At 38.8% G+C, this 21,035-nt stretch overlaps 1 protein-coding gene across 13 annotated transcripts in view; it reads right to left on the bottom strand.

Annotated features, from left to right (window-relative positions):
• RANBP3 (RAN binding protein 3) overlaps positions 1–21,035 on the bottom strand; it is a 90,173-nt gene that overhangs the window by 27,500 nt on the left and 41,638 nt on the right. For 6 of the 13 annotated variants that reach the window (XM_020971368.2, XM_020971365.2, XM_020971364.2 and 3 more), the window contains 5 exons: positions 17,249–17,320; positions 15,546–15,611; positions 10,664–10,756; positions 6,945–7,057; positions 817–936 (listed from right to left, as the gene is read on the bottom strand). In XM_020971368.2, the coding sequence (XP_020827027.1) occupies positions 817–936; positions 6,945–7,057; positions 10,664–10,756; positions 15,546–15,611; positions 17,249–17,320 (464 nt within the window). The remainder of the gene's footprint in view (positions 1–816; positions 937–6,944; positions 7,058–10,663; positions 10,757–15,545; positions 15,612–17,248; positions 17,321–21,035) is intronic. The other 7 variants (XM_020971370.2, XM_020971369.2, XM_020971375.2 and 4 more) reach the window with 2 other exon arrangements.

Genomic DNA, 21,035 nt, shown 5'->3' with positions numbered 1-21,035 from the left:
TCACAGATGGAATAAAAGGTGATAACAAATGGTGCCATTCTTCATGCATCTAACCTGTCACCACTGTTGTTTTGCCTCCTTTTGAGAAAAATACTTTTGAAAAAATGCTTGTTTGGCCCACAAACTGTCAGCAAATCCACAGAATCCATTTTCCCACTAATGGGGAAGAGATACAATGTTCTGAGTAGTCTACAATGTACTTTGTCATCTCACAATCTCCCCTACAGCTAGAATGTTCAACTACAGTAAACAAAACCTTAGGAAGGGAATCCCTTTGCCTATCTCAGTGAGAAGGAAGCAATGTTAGCATTTCTCTTTCCTTCTATAAAAGCCAATGCTGCAGTAGCCTACCCAGACACCAAGACTCACCTTCCCAGCTCCTACCCCCCACCTACCTCATTTTACAGAAAAGGTGGCCATGATAATAGAAACCAAGTTTATGCCAGGCTTATTAGGACAAAGTATTCCAAAATCACTATGCTCACTCTGGCCTCAGTCTCCTGCAGGATACTGAGTCAGGTGGACTCAAAGGGGCTAAAAGTAAAGGTTTAGTACCCCTCAGGCTTAACAAAATACACTGTAGAAAGAACAGACACCCAACTTGAATAACAAAGTCTGTTCCCAGAGCACCCAAACAGGAAGATATAAGCAAAGGAACGGACTATAATATGATTCCCATGACCACCTGAATGAAAAGATGGGGCTTAGAAGAAATTTCATGATTAACAACTATCTCCCCTGTTGTTGAATTTTGAGTAAAGGAATAATTTCATTAGTTGAGCGCATCATGCAAGTGCCATTGCTCTGATCAGATACCTTAACTCTGTCCCTCAAGTTTTGCCCAAATACAAATGCTTGCTGTGCAATTTGCTTTTTTCTCTCACAGGTCTCATCCTCGGAAGTATTGCTAGACTCACTTTTCTGGGGCTCTTTCTCCTAAAAAAAGGAAGTGACATTTAGCAGAGACAAACGAGATCAGCAACTTAACACCATCTCATCTAAGCTGCATTTTTTTGGATCACATAGGCATGTGGGGCAGCTGTGGCCATAGACCATCTCCAAAGGTCCCTGAAGCAGCATCCCAATGGGGAGGGGGGTAGGGATGGGAGAGAGAGGAGGGGTAGTTCAGTGAGTCCCTTGTATGCCACAGGACACAAAGAAAGTTAACAGGATTTTTAGAATCACTAAGAGCCACAGTGTTCAGAGAAAGGAAGAGTCTGTCTATTCCTACTGTACTTGTCTGCCCTGGTCAGAACACCTCTGGAGTATTTAATTACAGGAACCACATTTTAGGAAGGACTTGGATGAACTTGAGCATTTCCAGAGGTAGGGGATCAACAGTGGTTAGGAGATGGGAATTCATCACAAATAATGAACAGCTTAATGAATCGAGGCAGTTTAACCTGGAGAAGAGAAGATATGAGGGGTTATAACAGCTCTCTAAGTATTCTGAAACGTTGTAATGTTTAAGAAGATTTAGGCTTGTTGCTTGGCCTCAAAGGGCAGAACTAAGAACACTGGGTGGAAATTGCACAGAAGTAAATTTAGGTTCAATATAAGGAAAAACTCAATAATCAGAGCTTCCCAAGAGCAGAACAGACTATTTTGGTAGGCAATAAGTCCCACTGACTGGAGGGCAGAAGTACAGGCTGGATTATACTTTTCGGGGGGGGGAAGGGGGATTCCTGTTCAAGTATGGGAGTTGAACCAAATGGTCTCCATGAGATCCTGGCAACCTCTGAAATTCTATCTCAGTTGCTTCATTAACTGGAATAGCAGGAAAGAGATTCTGCTGCAGTCTGATCTTACTGCTGAGCTACTTATGACAAATAAGAAATACTTATTTGAAATAAGATGCAAGCTTGTAAGCAGACTTAAGATATTCTGGATTTAAATTATGGTAATGGCTGACTCAGAAATTGCAAATTTAAGGAGATAGATGCCAGGGCTGCAACCATGAGACTCCACATGTTAACATGAACAAGTGGCCATGGACCTGAAATGCTAGAAGCCTGCCACCCTGTGATTTCTATATACCAACATTCTTAGCCTTAGTGGTTATTTACTATGTTCTTCAGAGGCCCAACCTAGGAATATAAAAACCCCTTTCCTTATATTATATGTGTTTGTGTATGTGTGCGTGTGTGTGTGCATGTGTGTATATACAAACACACATTAGTGGCAACAATGCAGAAGCAGCAAAATACAGTGGAAAGAAAAGTGCTGCCTGCCAAACACCACACTGCTGCTCTAGTCAGTAGCAAAAACAAAAGATTTGGGCCCAAAGTCTTAACACTGTTATCACCTATGTAAGTAATAAATTAAACTTTCTGGTTACTTTTTAGAGTTTAATGAAAAGCACATCTGATGGAAGAAAAATTATGTACACCAGTCCTTAACCTAAGTACAGAAAAAGGAAAACAGATTTTACCCAGGTACTAAGATATAAATATTTATCACATTAGTACACTGCCGCCTATTGGCTTTCGTTAGTCTAAACATGGGCAGCGACCAGTTATGAGGAATTAACTGCAAATGGCGAGGTCCTCCTGGTGGTTCTGTTTGTCAATGATGATGTGCCGATTACAGGGAGCCCTAGAGCACTACTGGGGCCTTTCAGGTGAGCTCCATAGTCACAAATACAGTTGGCCAAGCAACCCACAAGGAAAAACACACGGATAAAGAGTAGGCCATGCAACCAGGTGGGGAGATTTTTTTCAGTCCCTCAGTCAACAATACATAGATATTGGACAGAAGCTACAGTCACACGGTGAGCTGGTTTAGAAAAGAGGAAAAGAAAAGGCTCGATTTCATTTGGCAAACTGCCTTGTTTCCATGATCCTGAACTGCTACCTGATGTAAAACTCTTCTTCTTAAAATCAAAAATTAATCCTGTAATGTTATATAGCTAGAAATCATAGAATATGGTCTCACAAAAATCAAAACTGCAAGTGACCCAAAAGACACCGGAGGTAAAGGTAAACAGGCTTCAGTCTATCAATAATAACGATTTGTGAACAAGCAGTGGCACAAAAAATATGAGTTACTCATGTTATAGGAAGGGTAACAAATGACCACTTTGTGCATTGCACTGGAATTTTAAAAAGTCCAGAGAAAGGCCTCTAGAACTTTGGAGAGAGATCTCCAGATTTACAGAAGGGCATGAAGAAGAACCGAAGATAAGAAAGTGTACATGAACTGAAATCTAGACCTGTGGATAATACCATATATCCACTAAGGAACTATAGGGAAAAGAAGGAGGAAGGATACCAAAATAAAAAAAATCTTATCTCCATGTTAACCACTGGTCTCAATCTCTTCTTCTTCAATCAATTTTCAGATGAAATGCTGCTGGCTTATTTTCCATACCTTCCTCTTTGTCCCCATCTAACTTTTAATGGCTGCACAGACAATCAGAAGGAATGAGAAACAGCAAAAGGCCCATACATAGGAACTAATTGTACATAACTTTTCTGGTGGCAGCTACCATATATGTAATTTTAATAAAGAGAGGACAAAATAAAGTCTCAGAAAACTAGCTCGTAGAAGATTCATTGCACAAAACAGGGTATTTCTATGTCTTCATTTTTTTGTAAGAGTGGTATGTTAAATCACAAACAGGACTACTCTCTAGAAAACCAAGTCCAGTCTTTCCCAGCACTGTACACTTATCTTCCCTCTCTTCTTGAAAAGTTTTCAAATCTTCACAGAATAACATGTGCTGGACTTGTTCCATTTAACATTCTCCACCACCTTTTTCTACATTGCAAGTACAGAGGCAAGCAGTGTGAGAGAGGAGAGAGCACAGGTTTGGAAGTGAGAGGCCTACAGGATGTATGCCCCCTCCTCACTTCCTAGTTAATTCTTTATGGAATTCAATCTTCCTCTGTAAAACTCGAGGGAGAAGGAAGTTAGGGAAGACTGGACAGACTAGGTGACAGCTCTAAATCCTATGAAATCCACATAAATAAAGTATGTGGTCTGTCAACTTTGCATCAACATGATCCTGAAAAGTGTTGTCATCTCCATTTCTGAGACCAAGACTCAGCAGCATAGTTTGAAAAAAATAATTACCTGGGTTCACAGAGTCAAATCAGTAGCAACATGGAACATAGAAATCAGCTATTGTGGTTGTTAACTAAACCCAGTGTCTGGCATACATTCAACTTGACATGTAAGTTTTACCTAATGCTAAAATTGTTCACCATAAAAAACTGCTCTTTTAAAATGTCATATTTTTTTTTAAAAATTCAAATCTATAATGTTTGCTTTGGGAACTACATTATCAAGTTCTTTGCCCATCCTCTGGGCTGAAATGGTCACCCTGTCCATGAGGCACCAGCACACATAAGAATGGCTGAAGTGCCTCCACACAAAGAAGCTAGGGGACTCATGGGATATCATGGTTCCAGGATACCTTGGTCACACCAAGCACATGTTAAGACTGTGCACACTTCTGAATGCTACATCCTAAATGAGAGAGTACTGGAGCAGGAAGATGGGGTAGGACAGACATGACAAAGAGTTTTATATGACGGGGATATAAAAGAGGGCAAAGAGTTGAGGTGGGGAGAAGCCTGGGGAGACTGAAAGAGGGACCCTAAAAGGAAGTTTTGGGGATGGGGAAGAGGGAGAGAGGGAGAGAGGGAGAGAGGGGGGGGAGGGAGAGAGAGAGAGGAGGGGAGAGAGAGAGGTGGGGGAAGAAGTCCATAAGAAAAAGATTAGGGTGGTTAGGGATTTATAAGCTATCTCAAATGAGAAAAGATTAAAAGCCTGGGAGTATTTAGCTTAACAAAAAGAAAACTAAGGCAAACAAGATAGAGGTCTTCAAATACCTAAGACCGTCACACAGAAGAGAAAGATTTCTTCTCCATAACTCCAAGTTAAAGAACAAGTATAAATAGGCAGAAGGGAGGCAGATTTTGGCTGAATATAATGAACTCCCTAACAACTCAAGCTATTCAGCAGCTGAACAGGCTGACTAATGAGATGGTCTCTTTGTCACCAGCAATATTCACAAAGTGGCTGTGTCATATGAGAAAGGCTACAGAATGGATTAGATATGGATGACCCTTAAGATCTCTTTCAACTCTAAGACAATTTACTATCATTTGATATTACTGTCAAGATTTCTAAGAAGCAAAAATTGTGGGAATGATACTCGCAATTCAACCAAGCATGTTCTGAAGGTACTGGCTTTCAGAACTTATGGCAGGAAATAGTTCACTTAAGTTTTAAAGTAGGTGTTAGTGATATTTATGATACTTATTATTATTATGGCATACAGGACTTAGATACCATTATAGTTTCAGAAATGGAATAGCTTTTCTTTTGTATATGGGCAGCTTTATAATACTGGTCCTTATAAAAAATATTTAACAAGCTTAAAAGTCCCAATAAAGGCAATTTATTTTAGAATTGATTTAAACCATGATTATGTTTTGGTGAGAAATAAAAAACAAAACCCATCATAACACAAAGAAAGGTAATCCTTTATTCTAAGAAGAATATTGGTTTGTTGGGGTTTTTTTTGGGGGGGTGAGGAGTGGGAAGGAGGGATGTAAAGTTCTACATTCAAGTTAGAAATATCAAGCTCCCAAGTATAGGACAAGGGGGCTGTGACTAGAAAGCAGTTCAAGGAAAAGGACCTAAAGGTTTGAGTGGTATACAAGCTCAGTGTGAATCAACAGGGTGATAGCAGCAAAAGAAATCAAAGCTGTTTTGGGGTGTGTTACAAAAGGCACTTCCCCATCCAGAATAAGGGAGGTAATGGTCAATGGTCTGCTGTCCTCTGCCTGGCTCAGACAGCTTCTGGAGCACTGTATTCAATTCTGGAAGTCACATACAGGAAGGACACCAACCAGGTGGAATGCACATGGGGGAAGGTGGCCAGGAGGGGGAAGAGACGGAAAAGTAAGCCTGATGAGAAGTGGGTGAAGGAACTGGGGATATTGAGCTTAGAGAATGAAACCAGGATCACTTTCTCTAACTACTGAAAGGATTATTATATACAAATGGGATAGAATTTATTTTGCTTGCTCCCAGAGGGCAGAATAAGCAGGTCTGGATTTTCAGAAAGGTAGATTTAGGCTTGATAGAAAGAAAAAATTCCTAATGATTAGAGCTGTCCCAAGGAATGATGGCAGCCTTTGAAGTAGTGAGCTCCCCAACACTGCAGTTATAAAGTAGCGGGCTAGATGACCAACCACATTTTGGAGAGGTCTGCAGAAGAAATTCAAGGTAAGATATGGATCTGACTAACTTCTGAGGTTGCTTCCAGCTCTGAGAATGAATGAATCATCTTTCAGTTTGACACTAAATGAAATTTCCTCAGATGAAAAGACCAGAAATATATCTACATTTATCTACACAAAGTTCTTCCTACAGTGTTGAGTATAGAAGCAGGGAAGGAAGAAATTTTATCATGTAAAATACTTAAACATATCCACTTGGCTTTTCCATCTCCCCTTTAGATCATCTAAGCATGCAAGCATGTACCACATAGTGACCATGGGGATGCTGAATTATGCATCCATGACCAGGCAATAACTGTACCTTATCAGGAGAAAAATTAATAGTTGCAATGCACTCTTCTGATCAATTCTCAGCTTGGCCCATACTGGAATGATATGTTACATCGATCGGAACAGCTTTTGAGCTAAATTTCAATACCCTTATTCCCAATTTGCTTGCCCCCAACCCTTTGTGATCCTCTATGAACATAAGAAAGATTTTAGGCTTTACATGATTAGTGCTGTCATGACCACTTTTTACAGATGACTGATTAGTTCAATACATGAAAATTCTTAAAATAGCCCAGAATTTAAAAATACTAAAAACCCCTAGTGTTTTATGCAACCAGTATTGTCTAGAAAACACTCATGGTTCAATTTGGACCTCTTCTCTTCTCCCACCTGGGCTGTGAGACACTAAGCCCAGCATACCTTGTCAGCAGACACAGAAGGAATCCTCAGTGCACTATTACTTATTGATTCAGATGTAGCTGCTCCTAGACAGTCTGAGGGTACATTAACACCATTGGTGCCACTGTTAGGAACTGCAAAAAGAAGATAACAGCAAAAGGATTAGAGTAATTCCTATCTACAACCAATTTTTCTAGGAAATATTAAAAAGTGCAGGGAAGTTAAGTCTCTCCTTATTTAAAACACTCTGTTTGGTTTTTTTTTTTTTGCTTTTTGGTGAGGCAATCAGGGTTAAGTGACTTGCCCAGGGTCTGAGGCCAGATTTGAACTCAGGTACTCCTGATCCCAAGGCTGGAGTTCTATCTACTGTGCCATCTAGCTGCCCCTTAAAACACATTTAACTTAATATTAAAGACCACAAATCTGTACAGTCTTATAATGTTTCTGTTGTTCTTGGGGGGAAAGAGGAAACAATCTCAGCATTACACTCAATTATTCTCAGAAACCAAACACAAAAACACCGAAAAATTACATCATACAATAAAAGCTTACGCTCACTGTGTAAAAATGACATTTAAAAGCAAAACTCACTAAGCTTCCACATTCTCTATGATCAGATTTGCTAACAGATAAAGATTAAATGTCACATGAGATGAGGATGAATGCATCAAAAAGCACGTGTCAAAGTTCTAAGAGAAGGAAGCAGCAATAAGCTATATACCCTAAAGCCACCAGCAATACCTCTGTCAGCAACAGACAATGGAATGGGAAGGAGAAAAATGGGAGGAGAAAAAGGAAAGAAAGAAAAGGAGACAGTACAGATGATGTCATTGGGCACCATCTTGATCAGATAATTTGCCCTTGCTACAACTTCAGAACACGAAATTCTCTGTGCCGGGTAACCACAATTATGTCACTGAGACAGTACAATTCAGAACAGGATAGCAACCACTCCTACGGTAATTGCTCTTTAGCTAACGTGGATCTATGCTAAAACATCCCTTTACTATCTGGGAATTTTTTTTTTAATGATATAAATGATGTATTTCTAGGTCTCTCAAAAGAAATAACATAAAAAATGCCTAATTTTTCCTAAAACTAGGAGAAAGAAATTAACATTAAGAAACCCTGGACCTGTCTTTCTATAACCCCTGCAATATTAACAATTCTTATCTTTTATCAGGGCAGCTAGGTGGCACAGTGGATAGAGTGCCAGGCCTGAAGTCAGGAAAATTCATCTTCCTGAGTTCAAATCTGGCTTCAGACACTTACTGGCTGTGTGACCCTGGGCAAGTCACTTAACCCTGTTTGCCTCAGTTTGTCATCTATATAATGACCTAGAGAAGGAAATGGCAAACCACTGACATTATTCTGCCAGGAAAACCCCAAATGGGGTTGCAAAGACTCAGATATGCTGAACAACAACCACCACCTTTTGTTATCTTTGTCAATTTGTTGAATATAAGGTGAAATTTCAGACTTAAAATTTTTTCCATTTCTCACTATTAGTTATTTGGAGCATTTTTCTATGTGGCTGCTAATACTTTGAAACAATTTTGAGAACTATTCATATCCTGTGACCACTTCTCTATCGAGAAACAGCTTTTGGTTTTCTGTTAGTGGTCTATAATTCTTATAAGAGATACTTAATTCCAAGATTTTTCTCAATTGTCTTCCTTCTTACCCTTATTGCATGAATTTTATTTGTGCAAAAGCTTTTTAATTTCATGTAATCTCAAACTCACCATCTTTCTCCACAAACCCTCCCGTTCCTCCTCAACTCCAATCTTGCGCTCACTTCATATATCCAATCAGCTGTCAAATCTTGCCCTTTCTACCTTCACAAGATCTCTTGCATGTTTCTTCTCCACTCACAGAGACAAAATTGTAGGACAGCTCCTCATCAACTCTTATATGGCCAATTTCAGTAGCCTTCTGGTCTCCCTGCCTCAATCTCTTCCTATTCTATCTACCCTCCACTCCATTTCCAAAGTAATTTTCCTAAAGAGCAGATCTGATCGTATCGTCCACACACTCAAAAAAGCCCGATTTAACTCCAGGAAAAAGGATAAGATGCCATGGCTTTTATATTGTACCAACTATGTGCCAAGTACTGTGCTACTAAGCACTTTACAAACCTTATCTCATTTGATCCTCACAATAACCCTAGGAGGAAGGTACTGTTATTATCCCCATTGTACAGTTGAGGAAATTGAGGCAAACTGGGTTAAGAGATGTGCCAATGGTCGCACACAGCTACTTAAGTGTTGGGGCCAGCTTTGAACTCAAGAGTTTCACGAATCCAAGGCCAGGTGCTCTATCCACAACACCACCAGCTGCCTCTAAAAAATCAGTTCCCTTCAAAATCTTGCCCTTTCTCGTCCTTTCAGTAGTTTTACACTTTGCTCTCCACAAAGTACTTCACGCTCTAGAAATACTCATCTTCTTGCTGTTTGTCACACGTGATGCTCCAGACTCCAGGCTTTGTACTGGCTGTTGGCCATGCCTGGAACACTCTCCCTTCTTCACCTCTGCCTCCTGGCTTCCCTCAAGACTCAGCTCAAATCTGCAGGAGGCCTTTCCTGCCTCTCTCTGAGATTATCTTCAGTTAACTCTGAATTTATCCTATATGTACATTTCAGTTTGCATGCTATCTCCCCTACTAGAATGTGAGCTCCTTGAAGTCCAGGTCCCCTCTGATTTTCTAATATTTTGACGGTATTACTTTAATAATCATATCACACATCTGGTTTTGAGTTTATTGCAGCACATGATGTAAAATGCTTTTTTAAACCTAATTTCTGCCAGACTGTTTTTCTAGCAATTACTGCAAAGCAGAAGCAGAAGCAGAAGAAGAAGCAGAAGCAGCAGCAGCAGCAGCAGCAGAAGAAGAAGCAGCAGCAGCAGCAGCAGCAGCAGCTCTTCCCACAGGTAATTTATGTTTTGGAGTTTGTCAAATACCAAGTTACTGAGTTAAATTATGTCTTACTCTTCCTAAAGGTCTGATATCTAAGAAAGAAATGAAACTAAATATATAATATATGATTAAAGGAAATGAATAGTTCTTAAAGAAAAATTATAAACTAGTAAGTCATATGAAAGAGAATTCCAAAATACAATAAGAAAAATGAAAATCAAAACAACTGAGATTTGATCTCACATAAGAAAATGGAAATAGTCTATATCTATATAAACGAAAACAAAATAATCAAAACTAAATGCTGTGAGATTATAAATTCCATCCCTTTTTTTGCCTTTTTTTTTTTTTGGTGAGGCAATTGGGGTTAAATGACTAGCCCAGGGTCATACAGCTAATAAGTGTCAAGTGTCTGAGGCTGGATTTGAACCCAGTTTCTCCTGATTCTATCCACTGTACCAACTAGCTGCCCCCAAGTTCAGTCCCAAACAAGAGACATATATATATGAAAGCACTTGTCCCACCCCTTTTCTTTGCAGAGGTAGGGGTCCTTGGATGTGGTACATTGCATATACTATAGTCAGACTTTTTCAATGTGTTGGTTGGTTATGATATAACCAGTGTTTCCTCCCACTAATTTATTCTCTATTATAGAGGATGTAGGAGATATAAAAGCAAAAATTATGGTTAAAAACTGATTCTGAAAAGAAGATCCAAGACTAAATAAAAAAGGCTACATGAAAAAGCCCATGAGGACACTGCCTGTAGTTTCAATTATATTTAAAATCACTTCATATAATACAACCAAACCCAAAACACTGACCTGTTTGTGAGAGTGCCTTCGGCTGGGGAGCTTGTAATACTGCTGGGCGCAGCACACTTCGCTGCTGTTCTTTAGGTTTTTGGGTTGGTATACCTAAAAACAGAAGCAAACTTCCAGGATGCAAGATTACAAATGGAAAATTCACCATCTCAACTTCCTTAAACACTCGAAAAAAAATTAGCTTCCAAGAGCTTCTATAATACTTGATGGATGCTACTACTTGGTAGACAGCTTTCTACTGATCTCAGCTAATTTCTAACTTTTTGTCTTACTGTTTTTCAGGCACAAGGAAACAAATTTCCCATCCAGTTTATCTGCTCTTGCTTGGAGTTGAACTAGTCACAAAAGACAGCCAACTTACTCTTTTCCTCAAGAGCTAAAATGAAAGTAATTGGGAAAAACATCAAACTTGAAACATAACGAGTAGTCACAGGTAGTCAAAACTACCTGAGTTAATCTCACTGTAGCTTAAAGATTCATAGAATGTCAGAGCTGGAAGGGTTTTTAGGGACTATCTAATTTAATTCTCTGCTCATAGTACAGATGAAGAAACTGATCACCATTGAGATAAAATGACTTGCCCAAGGAATTACATGGTTTTTAGAAAAACTGGAGGTTAAAGAATCAGTGCTAAAACAAAGCAAAACAAAACCACTCCACTATATTTAGAGTTAGAGAACCTCTGTTCAAATCTCAGTGCTGTACTTATTACTTGCATGACCCTGGGCAAGTCACTTCCTCTCTCTAGGCCTTGGTTTCCCAATCTGTAAAATGAGATGGTTGGACTAAATGATCCTTAAGGTCCATCCTAACCCTAAAGCTATCAATCCAGGTCTACTGATCCCTAGTGCAGTGACTTTTCAACAGATTTTTAATCTGCTTTTCAAAATACCCTACTTTAATCCTTCAAAAATCTACAACTGAATCAATATGGGGGCTTCTTCCATCAATACAGATGGTAACCCTTTCACACCTTAATTGATAATTCTATGAGTTGCTGTAGGGAAAAAAAAGATCCTCCACTAAGAGCCAACCTTTCATTAATGATTCTCTTTATATTCAGGTAGACTGGTCATGGGATCATAGTCATCATCTATACTCAAAGCCTTTCCAATCTGGTGAGACTTCTCAGAGCTACAGCTCTACTGGAATGACCTTCATAATCCTCAAGTCACCTACATACTACTACATGAGGCCTTGAAGGGGAATAAGTCACATCAGGATAATGAATCTAAGCAGCAATATAAGGGCAGAGCTCTCCAAAGTATTGAGTGGGTGGGAAAAGGGACGGGTGGGAGTAGGAGTGGGTGTACAAAGTAGGGGCCACAAAGCAATGCTTAAAAAAAAAAAAGATGCTTTTGAGTACAATATCCATATATTCACTTTTTCCCCCAATGAAAACAAAGTTCAAAGCAAAATCAACAAAACAAAGACTAAAATGAATTCCTGACAACAATCATTTAATATAGTATGCACAAATGAGGCCAAATTTAAATCAGCACTTGAAATCCCAACATGGATGGATGCAACCTGTCTATGTCAGTTGACAGTTCATAACAAGCACTGCTACATTTATAAACTGAAAGTGAAACCATCTTTGTTAGGGAATTTAAAAGAGCCATAATAATTGTTACATAGTGCTTGGCATATGGTAATTGCTTAACTAGTGCTTGTAGACTGACCTTCATATTTCTCAACATCTTTAATTTCAGTAAGTATGATATACTAAACTAGATTACTAAAAACAAATAAATTGAAATGGTTTTAAATATTTTTATTACCTCAAACTTTTAAAAAAGTTAAACATCCAGCTGTGACAGATACATAAAATACTTGAAAAGCAAATGTACTAGACCAGCTGAAATGAGTACAAGCAAAGATAACAGAGACAGTTTAAGAAATGGAAATACAGAAACACCAAGTAAAAAGCTCAAATCTAGACAACACTGTATTTGTCACTGGGATTCGCAAGTCCTACTATTGATAGAAAGACCACTGTACTTTTTTTGTATACATGCTTTACATGACAGCATGAAACCTAAGAAATTAAAACATCTCAAAAGTGTGCAAGGAGACTAAACATGGGAAAAACAAGAGAATTGTTTTCAAGGGGAAAATAGTATGCTTTTAATAAGCAAAACCAAAATTTTTCAAAAGCCATGTCTGTGGTATCAAAATGATCACTAGTATGAATATGTTTACAGAACTGCTGGGTATTAAAGCTTCATCTGATGGGAGAAATGTCAATTATATTTGCAACTACTGACGACACACACACACACATATATATGAATGAGTAACAAATGTAGTTGAAGGTACTTTTGTTTAAATGAACATGTTAGAGTTGTTTCTTTACAAACCTATTGATGACAATGCCATGCAAACAGAAATTTCAGTACAGCTGACAGAAAATTTTAAATGGAAATGATATCACACAGGAGAATGATATTGTATTAGCAAAGGTTAACTGATCTCAAAAGAAAATGCAGATCTAAAGCACTAGTTTAAAATACGGCCCTTAATGAAATCTGGACACACTGCATGCTACATGGGCAACTGCATTTATCTAGAAATGTGAGTGAGAAGCTACAGAAGTTTTTCAAGTTGTTAATAAGAGTAATCAACTTTACAAAAAATAGTCTATTATAAAGAAGACTCTGCAAAATTATCTGATTATATAAAGGCAGAGCACAGGGTACATCTATGTGAAATATACTTGTTTTCTTATGACACCATTTTGTGACGGGGTCCTTTGAGTTAAAAGAAAAAAATGTCACTTTTTCCTAGTGATAATAAAGACGAAGTAAATTCATTCTTTTAAGAAAAATGTTTCTCCTAAAACTTGCGTATTTTGGTAGATACTTGTGGAGAAACACAGTACTCCAAATAAATCAAGGCAAGGTTCTTAAATCTGTCTTCTCATACAGAAATAAAAAGTAACGGCACTCATGAAAAAGTTTCTCAAAATGTGGTGTCAGTGATGGTATTATTATTACTTGATTACTTTTCACTCATTTGTCGAAATCATTATGCTGTCTTTACATCAGCCACAGCAGAAAACTCCATTTTTCTAAAATAAGATGTCCATGAGCATTTATTAAACTCTTACTAGGTGCCAGGCACTGTGCTAAACCAATGGGGAAAGGAAGAAAAGCAAAAACACAAACAATCAAAACCAAAAAAACCTAAACCCAAAACAAAAAGCAGCCCCAGCCCTCAAGAAGTTTACACTGTAATGGGAGTTAATGTTAATAACTACATAAAGTAGAGCGTAGGTGTGGAAAGTAATCTATAAGAATGGGTGTAGCAGTGGTGGCGGGGACTGGGAAAGATCTGCAGAAGGTAAGATCTAAGCTGAATCTGGAAAGAAGCAAAGAAAATGAAGACTGTAGAGGCAGGAAGAAAACCAGTGGGGTGGGAGGAGGGAGAAGGGAGAGGACCAATCAATGCAAAGGTACAGCATGCAAGAAACTGTGTGGAATGGCTAATGGACCAATGGAGCTGAATTGCAGACAGTATGGAAAGGAATAAAATGCAAGAAAGGGTCAGGTTATGAAGAGCTTTAAATGAACAATCATAAAACTGATATCTGTGTTTCAAAAACTATAGAACTCTCTTCACCTCTAGCCAAAACACACTGAGGTTGTCGTTCAGGTCCAAAATTTGTTTCAATTATCAAAAGTCTATTAATTGTTCTTGTGTAGATGGAATAAAACCAATGTATCATATTTGTCCCACATGGGTTCCTTGTCCATTCCTATTTAGGAACATCAAGGTCTTGAAAATAAAATGAGAAATCACTTCTGTAGACTGGTCAAATGATTAAGTAGGTCCTTTAGTTTCTTACACATCTATTTTTTTTTAAAGGTAACTGGGGTTAAGTGACTTGCCCAGGGTCACACAGCTAGTAAGTGTCAAGTGTTTGGTCTGAGGCTGGATTTGAACTCAGGTCCTCCTGACTTCAGGGCCAGTGCTCTATCCACTGCGCCATCTAGCTGCTCCAGTCTTTTACTTTCTTATACAGGGTGGCCTAAAAGTCTTAGTGCAGTTTTAAGTTTTAGCAATAAAATTTGAAGAATCACTAGGAGACTTAATCTATAAGTTCAAGCAATTAAATGGGTGCAAATTTTTTATGCACTAGTGAGTTTCAAAGGCTAGGAAGCTTCAGCTGAAGAGTCAGGTAGAAGAAAAATCTGTTCACTGCTTCCCAATCTACAGCTACAAGAACCAACGGAGGGATCCATCTACTCTTCTATGGAACTCCTAGGCCTCTGGTTATTCCATCTTCCTTACTAGGTGTTGGATAGTTTAGCTACTTCAATATATCAAGGCTCCAGTATTTCATTAATAGATAGCCCAAACACTACCACTTATCATACCCCCCCCCCAACCCTCAGGAGGTGCCATGGCAAAAAAATTCATCATAAAATAAATTGATATTTTGTTTTCCAGCACAACTGACCTTTTAAAGAAGGAATAGTAAATGTGTTTTGGACCATAACTTCCTCTCTCAACCAGCTTTTTTTTGGGGGGGAGGGGGTGGGGCAGGTGGGAGGCATTCTGAAGCACATCCCAATAAAGTTCCTAACAATAAGATATACACATAAGGCCTTAAATGAAAACACTGTTCTTTCTCTCTTGAAGCAGAATGACAAGCTAAATCACTTAACATCACCATCTTTTGTTTCATTTCGTGTCTATATTTTATTCAACTTATATTTTTCAAAACAACTTTTCCAGTATTCCATTTTCAAATAACAAGGATGATTTTAAAAGCAGAGGGTTCTTTAGCAACTTCTCTGTGGAGGACGGCCCTAAAAGTTTAACAAGTCGCTTACCTTTCTTTTCCCGAGAAAAAAAAGAAATAAAAGGTTGAACATACCTGCACTGGGTGCCTGACCATGGATAAGTGTGGGAGGCTTCAGTCGGAATCCACTGCTCTTTTCCTCTAGAAGTACAATACAAAAGGTAAGAAAGCAGGCCTTCGGCTGGATGTCTAAGCCAGAGATGCAGCAGGGCAAAGAAAATGAAGGCTGCTGGTCCCAGCAGTCAATGAGGGAGGCCCAAAGAAGTAAGGAAAAGACCTCAAAAGACCTGAATTAAAACAAAATGGAAGAATCCCCACCCCCCCACCCCCCCAAGTAAGAGCTACAGAGCTGCTGAAATGAGCATGTTTTGTAGACATTACTAATGGGTGGTACTGATTTCAATGGTTCTGGAAGTGGATGAGAGTTTACAACGCAACAGCAAACTAAATAATGGCTAAGAGAAGTAGAGGCAGGAAAAATTACTGCACAAAAAGATATACTTTTCCTAAGGAGCAAAATTAAAAGGTTTTAACAAAGGCTGGTTAACTACAAAAAGTATACAGTGTACAGACATACCCTGAAGCTGGAAATGTTTTAGAATTTAGAATGTTTTTTGATTAAAAAAACAACCAGATGCAAAGTGGGCCTAAAAATAAGGATGCTATCATAGACTTGCTTTCACTGTGGGAAACAATGGAACGATAACTAGGGATTGTAAAGAACTTATGAACCCACTTAATCCTTGTCTAGGCCTTGATGACATCACCTGCTAAATGGGAATAGCAATTCTCATTATAGCAACTCCTAAAGTACTATAATGAAGGACTAAGAGCCACCATAAGGAGTATATTAAATCTGATAATTCTAAATGAAAAAAAAATTACTTCCAAAGTCTAGTAGAAATTTTTTTCTGTAAGTAGGAAATGTTACTAAAAGCTTTAAAAGCAGGAACAAATGGCTACCCAGTGAATACTAGCAACATCCCAGGAAGAGTAAAACTCTCTGAATTCCAGAACAGAAAGATACCATTATTTTGAAACCAAAACTAGGAAACTCAGTCACAAATTATTGATATTAAATAATTCACCCTACTTGAGAAACTAGTTTTCATTTGTAAGTCAATGGTTTAGAAAAATGAAAATGAATTCCATTAGCTAATTCATATTCTTTACTCTATCCCTAGAATCACCTTGGGCTCTAAACTTACCCAGACCCAAGCCTTCACCTTACTTCCACAGACCACCATCTCCAAATTACAGCCATGTCTGTACTACAGGACAGAAATCGTCTCAACTGCATTTGTAGCCCCATAGTAACTGCTTAATAAATGCTTTATCTAGGACTGTGGGGAGGGAGGGAGGGAGGGAGTGTGTGTGTGTGTGTGTGTGTGTGTGTGTGTGTGTGATGGATCTCCTTTGGAAGTCTGGTGAATGAAGCTAGACTCCTCAGAGTAATGTTTTTAAATAATTGATGGAAAGGCTAAATTTCAGTTAGAGGTTAGTGAAAAATAAAAAATAAGTGTGCAATCTGTTCCCTATTAAAGTTCATGTACTCCATGGTTTCATGTACTCCAGAACTCCTGGTTTCATTTATATGTCCTTTCCTGCCCTCCCCTCACCTCTCCTTCACAGGATGAAAGAAACTCCAGAAATCATCTGAATGGGTCACCTCAAGAAGAAACCTCTCTATTACATCCAACATAAACTGCCTTAGTCTGTGTCATGGGAAAAATCCCTAAGCATTTGTTCTTAAGAGCAAACAGACTAGGGAAGCTCACCTGGTTCTGAGTCAGAATTGCCTGCAGATGGTTCACAGAAGGTTGATGGCATAAAAACATTGTTTTTTGATACTGTCATCAAGGTGGTATGGGGGAAGGAAGGGGAAAAGAGTGGGAGGAAATAAAAAAAGCATGAGTAAAAGGGACGACACATGAGATCATTTCTCTGTAAAGTATCAACTTTCAAAATACAAATGTGTGATTTATAGCCATGAGATGATATATTATGGACAAGATAGAATGTTTGGGGAAAAAAGTCCTTTAAAACTATCTTTTACAGTGAAAATTTGGGACACTATCAACGTTTATTTTACCTATCATAGTCAACTCTTTTTTTTTGTTTTGTTTTGTTTTTAGGCAATTGGGAATAAGTGACTTGCCCAGGGTCACATAGCTGGTAATTGCAGTCAACTCTTGACTACTTACGAGTTGGTAATCTAGTACAACTCCTAGCCAATGCATCAATCCCCTCTACAACCATCTAGCCTCTACAGTTCCAGGGAAGTTTACTGTCCTGTCCAAAGTTCTGATTGGCAAGAAGCTCTTCCTTCCAATAATCCCAAATCTGCTTCCCGACAATTTCAACCACTGGTTCCCTTCCTGCCCTTTGGAGGTACCCTGAATAAATCTAATCCCTCTGTACTTTTCACAGTCCTTCAGATAGATGAAGACAGTAATCATGGGCCCTGCCCCTCTCCCAAAGTCACATCCTCTCCAGGTTTAAAATGGCCAGTTGCCCCAGCTACCTCACTGAACATAGTTTCATGTTCCCACATTAATCTGATGGCCTCATCCAGGTGTCAACATCATTCCTGAAATGTGCATTCAGAGCTGAACATGAAATCCCCTGTTTAGATATCTTCTAAACAGGACAAAACACAGCGGGATTGCTCATCTTACATTTAGGTTCTTTTTTTCCCCTGGGGTTCACATTGTTTGTCAGTTGTAACTGTTTAGATATTCCATCTAGGGAACGTGAGGAATAGGAAAAGGGTTAATATGAGGATATCAAATCACAGCCGGTTCTTGGTTATTATTGCATCACAAATTTTTATTCTCAAGCTGGTCATCAACCACCAGGCTTCCAAACGCCACCTGCCATAATTAATCGAGGTATTCTCTAAGAAGGAAAACCAATTCCAACGTTAGTGCAAGCAGAATGCATCTTATCATGTTACCACAGGGCTGTGATTACCAGCTTCTGCATGGAGAACTCAAAACATGGGAATTCCCTATATCAAGAAAGACTGGAATCAAAGAATTATAAATTTAGAGCCGCAAGAATCTTAGAGCTCAAGCTATCTATCGCTTAGTAAACAGGTCCTAGGGAGCTGCCTGAGATAGTGCTTAAGTGATTTGACCAAGGTCACACAGTTAGGAAGTACCAGAGGTGAGATTTAAATATATCCCTCATCTTCTCACACTCCTTTGTATGGGGGGTGGGTGGAGGGGTAAAAAAGGGTGTCCACAGTTGTGAAACACTGCATTTATTGTCAGATTTTTTAAAAAAAAATACCAATTGTATTTGATATGCTGTATCTGCAAAAAATATAGCACATTCAGCATTTGATATATTTGATTTTTTATTTGATTTGATATAATATTTGATTTTTCCTCCTCTTCCTCTTTAAAAAAAAATCTCTGTTATAAACAATGGCTCTCTGGGAGAGAAATGGTGAAAGGAAATGGAGAAACTCAGATAATGTAAGAACAAAAGATGTCAATAAATTAAGTATGTGTATGTATGTGTCACACACACACACACACACACACACACACACACACACACGTTTCTTCCTGACTCTAAGCCCAGGATTCTACCTACTACACCACAGTACATTCTCATCCATAAGCCCAGTCTTACCTGATCTCAGAAGAATCCCTAAGCAGGATTAGGTCTGATTAGTGTCTGGAGGGGAGATATGTAGCACTCCCAATAAAGTTATAATACATGTCAAATCTGAAATGTCTATTTTTAAATTACCCATACCATTAATCTCTTCCTTTTCTAAAAATAATCAAGAGATGAATACCTTTTTTTTTTCTCGTCTTTTGCTAGGCAATGGGCTTAAGTGACTTGCCCAGGGTCACATAGCTAGAAAGTGTCAAGTGTCTAAGGGTGGATTTGAACTCAGGTCCTCCTGACTCCAGGGCCAGTGCTCTATCCACTGCACCACCTAGCTGCCCCGATGAACACCTTTTTTAAAAAGCGCCATAAGGTCTAAGGAAAGAGTGATATTTAGCATAAGAACATAGGATTTAAAACTGGCAAGAACCTTAGAAATCATCTAGTTCATCCCCTTCATTGTATAGATGAAGAAGCTGAAATCCAGAAAACTTAAGTGTCTTTACCAAGGTCATAGAGATAGTAGAGCCAGGATGTGAACCCAGGTCCTCTGACTCCAAAACTGACTGTCAAGTTTACTGTTTAGGTCTTTCTTCCAAGGGAATGGATAACACCCAGGGCTCTTTCTTAGGCCACACAGCTTTGGTAAAGATGTCTGCAGGGCCTCAACATGACCGACCTTTCCCTGAATTCAGTAAGTCTATGCTTTGTGGTAGCAGTGGCATTGGATGAATAGAAAGAAATTGGAAAACTGTAACCTTACAACTAATAATATAGTTTATATGTGAAATCTGTTTAAGCATGAATAAATCTTCATATAGGTAACATAAAAAGTCTAAGAAAATAAATCTGTGTCTCTAAATATTTAACAAGTCACAGATGCAGAGCACAGGGTAATGGTGACAGATACAATGGTATTAAAAATGAATTGGTAGGGAGAAGGAAAAGAGAGAAACCAAACCATCCGACATAACTTAATTCACACTGTCAATGGCTGCGCCCCCCCCCCAAAAGTCCAAACTTTTTTTACGTAGCATTCAAGGCGGCCTCCTCAAGGTGGCTGCCAGTCTGACTTTTCAGTCAATCATGTCTCCTGCTACTTTCCTTCATGGTCCCTTTATTCCAACCAGACTTTGATCCTTTGTCTCCTGCGACTTTTGCTTCGCACGTGACATGCCCTCTACCTGACAATGACCTCTTCCCTCCTCTTTGTTTCTCTATGCCCCATCCTGTAAGATTCCGATCATTTATATCCTTAAGACGGTGATTTTCCCTTTCACAGACCCCCAGACACAACTAAGGATATGACATTGTATATACTGGACTGCAACCTTTCTTATAATATTTAACTTTTTGTATCAAAGTCTTATCTTTTCAAGTAAACTGTAAGTTCAAGAATAGGGACCTTATTCTTATTCTTTGCATACTGCTACTTGTATTTCATAGTGGGCTCAAAAATACTACTGATAAGCTCACAGGATTGGAAATTGGAGAGTTCATCTTGAAACCATCAACACTCTGATTTTGTGGAGGAGAAAGTTAGGTCCCCTAGAAGTAGACTGCCCAAAGTTACACAGGTGGTAGTAAGCAGCAGATCTGGGAGCTGAACCCACATTTTTAAACTCCAAATGGAGCGTTCTCTACCTTACACAGTGCTGTCTTTGTTAAACAGCACAGACACCCTCCCCACCATATTCTGGTCACCTTGATTTGATTAACAATGTCCAAAGCCTATGACCAAAGGTGTTTGTTGTATCTATGCTGATCAGCCTTTAATTTAAAACAATGAGATAGGACTGTATGACTTACTGTGACCAACAGAGCTGTGTCTTAGGGATTGGGTAACTCCTTCCCACCCCACCTTCTCCAATGTAGACTAGCCATTCATAAGAGGTCACTTCTCAGTTTCTAAGAGAAAGTTTGGGAAAATCATCCTGTTCC

The sequence above is a fragment of the Phascolarctos cinereus genome, unplaced genomic scaffold (assembly GCF_003287225.1).
Source record: "Phascolarctos cinereus isolate Bilbo 61053 unplaced genomic scaffold, phaCin_HiC Scaffold_4;HRSCAF=312, whole genome shotgun sequence".
NCBI lineage: Eukaryota > Metazoa > Chordata > Mammalia > Diprotodontia > Phascolarctidae > Phascolarctos > Phascolarctos cinereus.
This window is presented reverse-complemented; position numbering and strand designations above follow the sequence as displayed.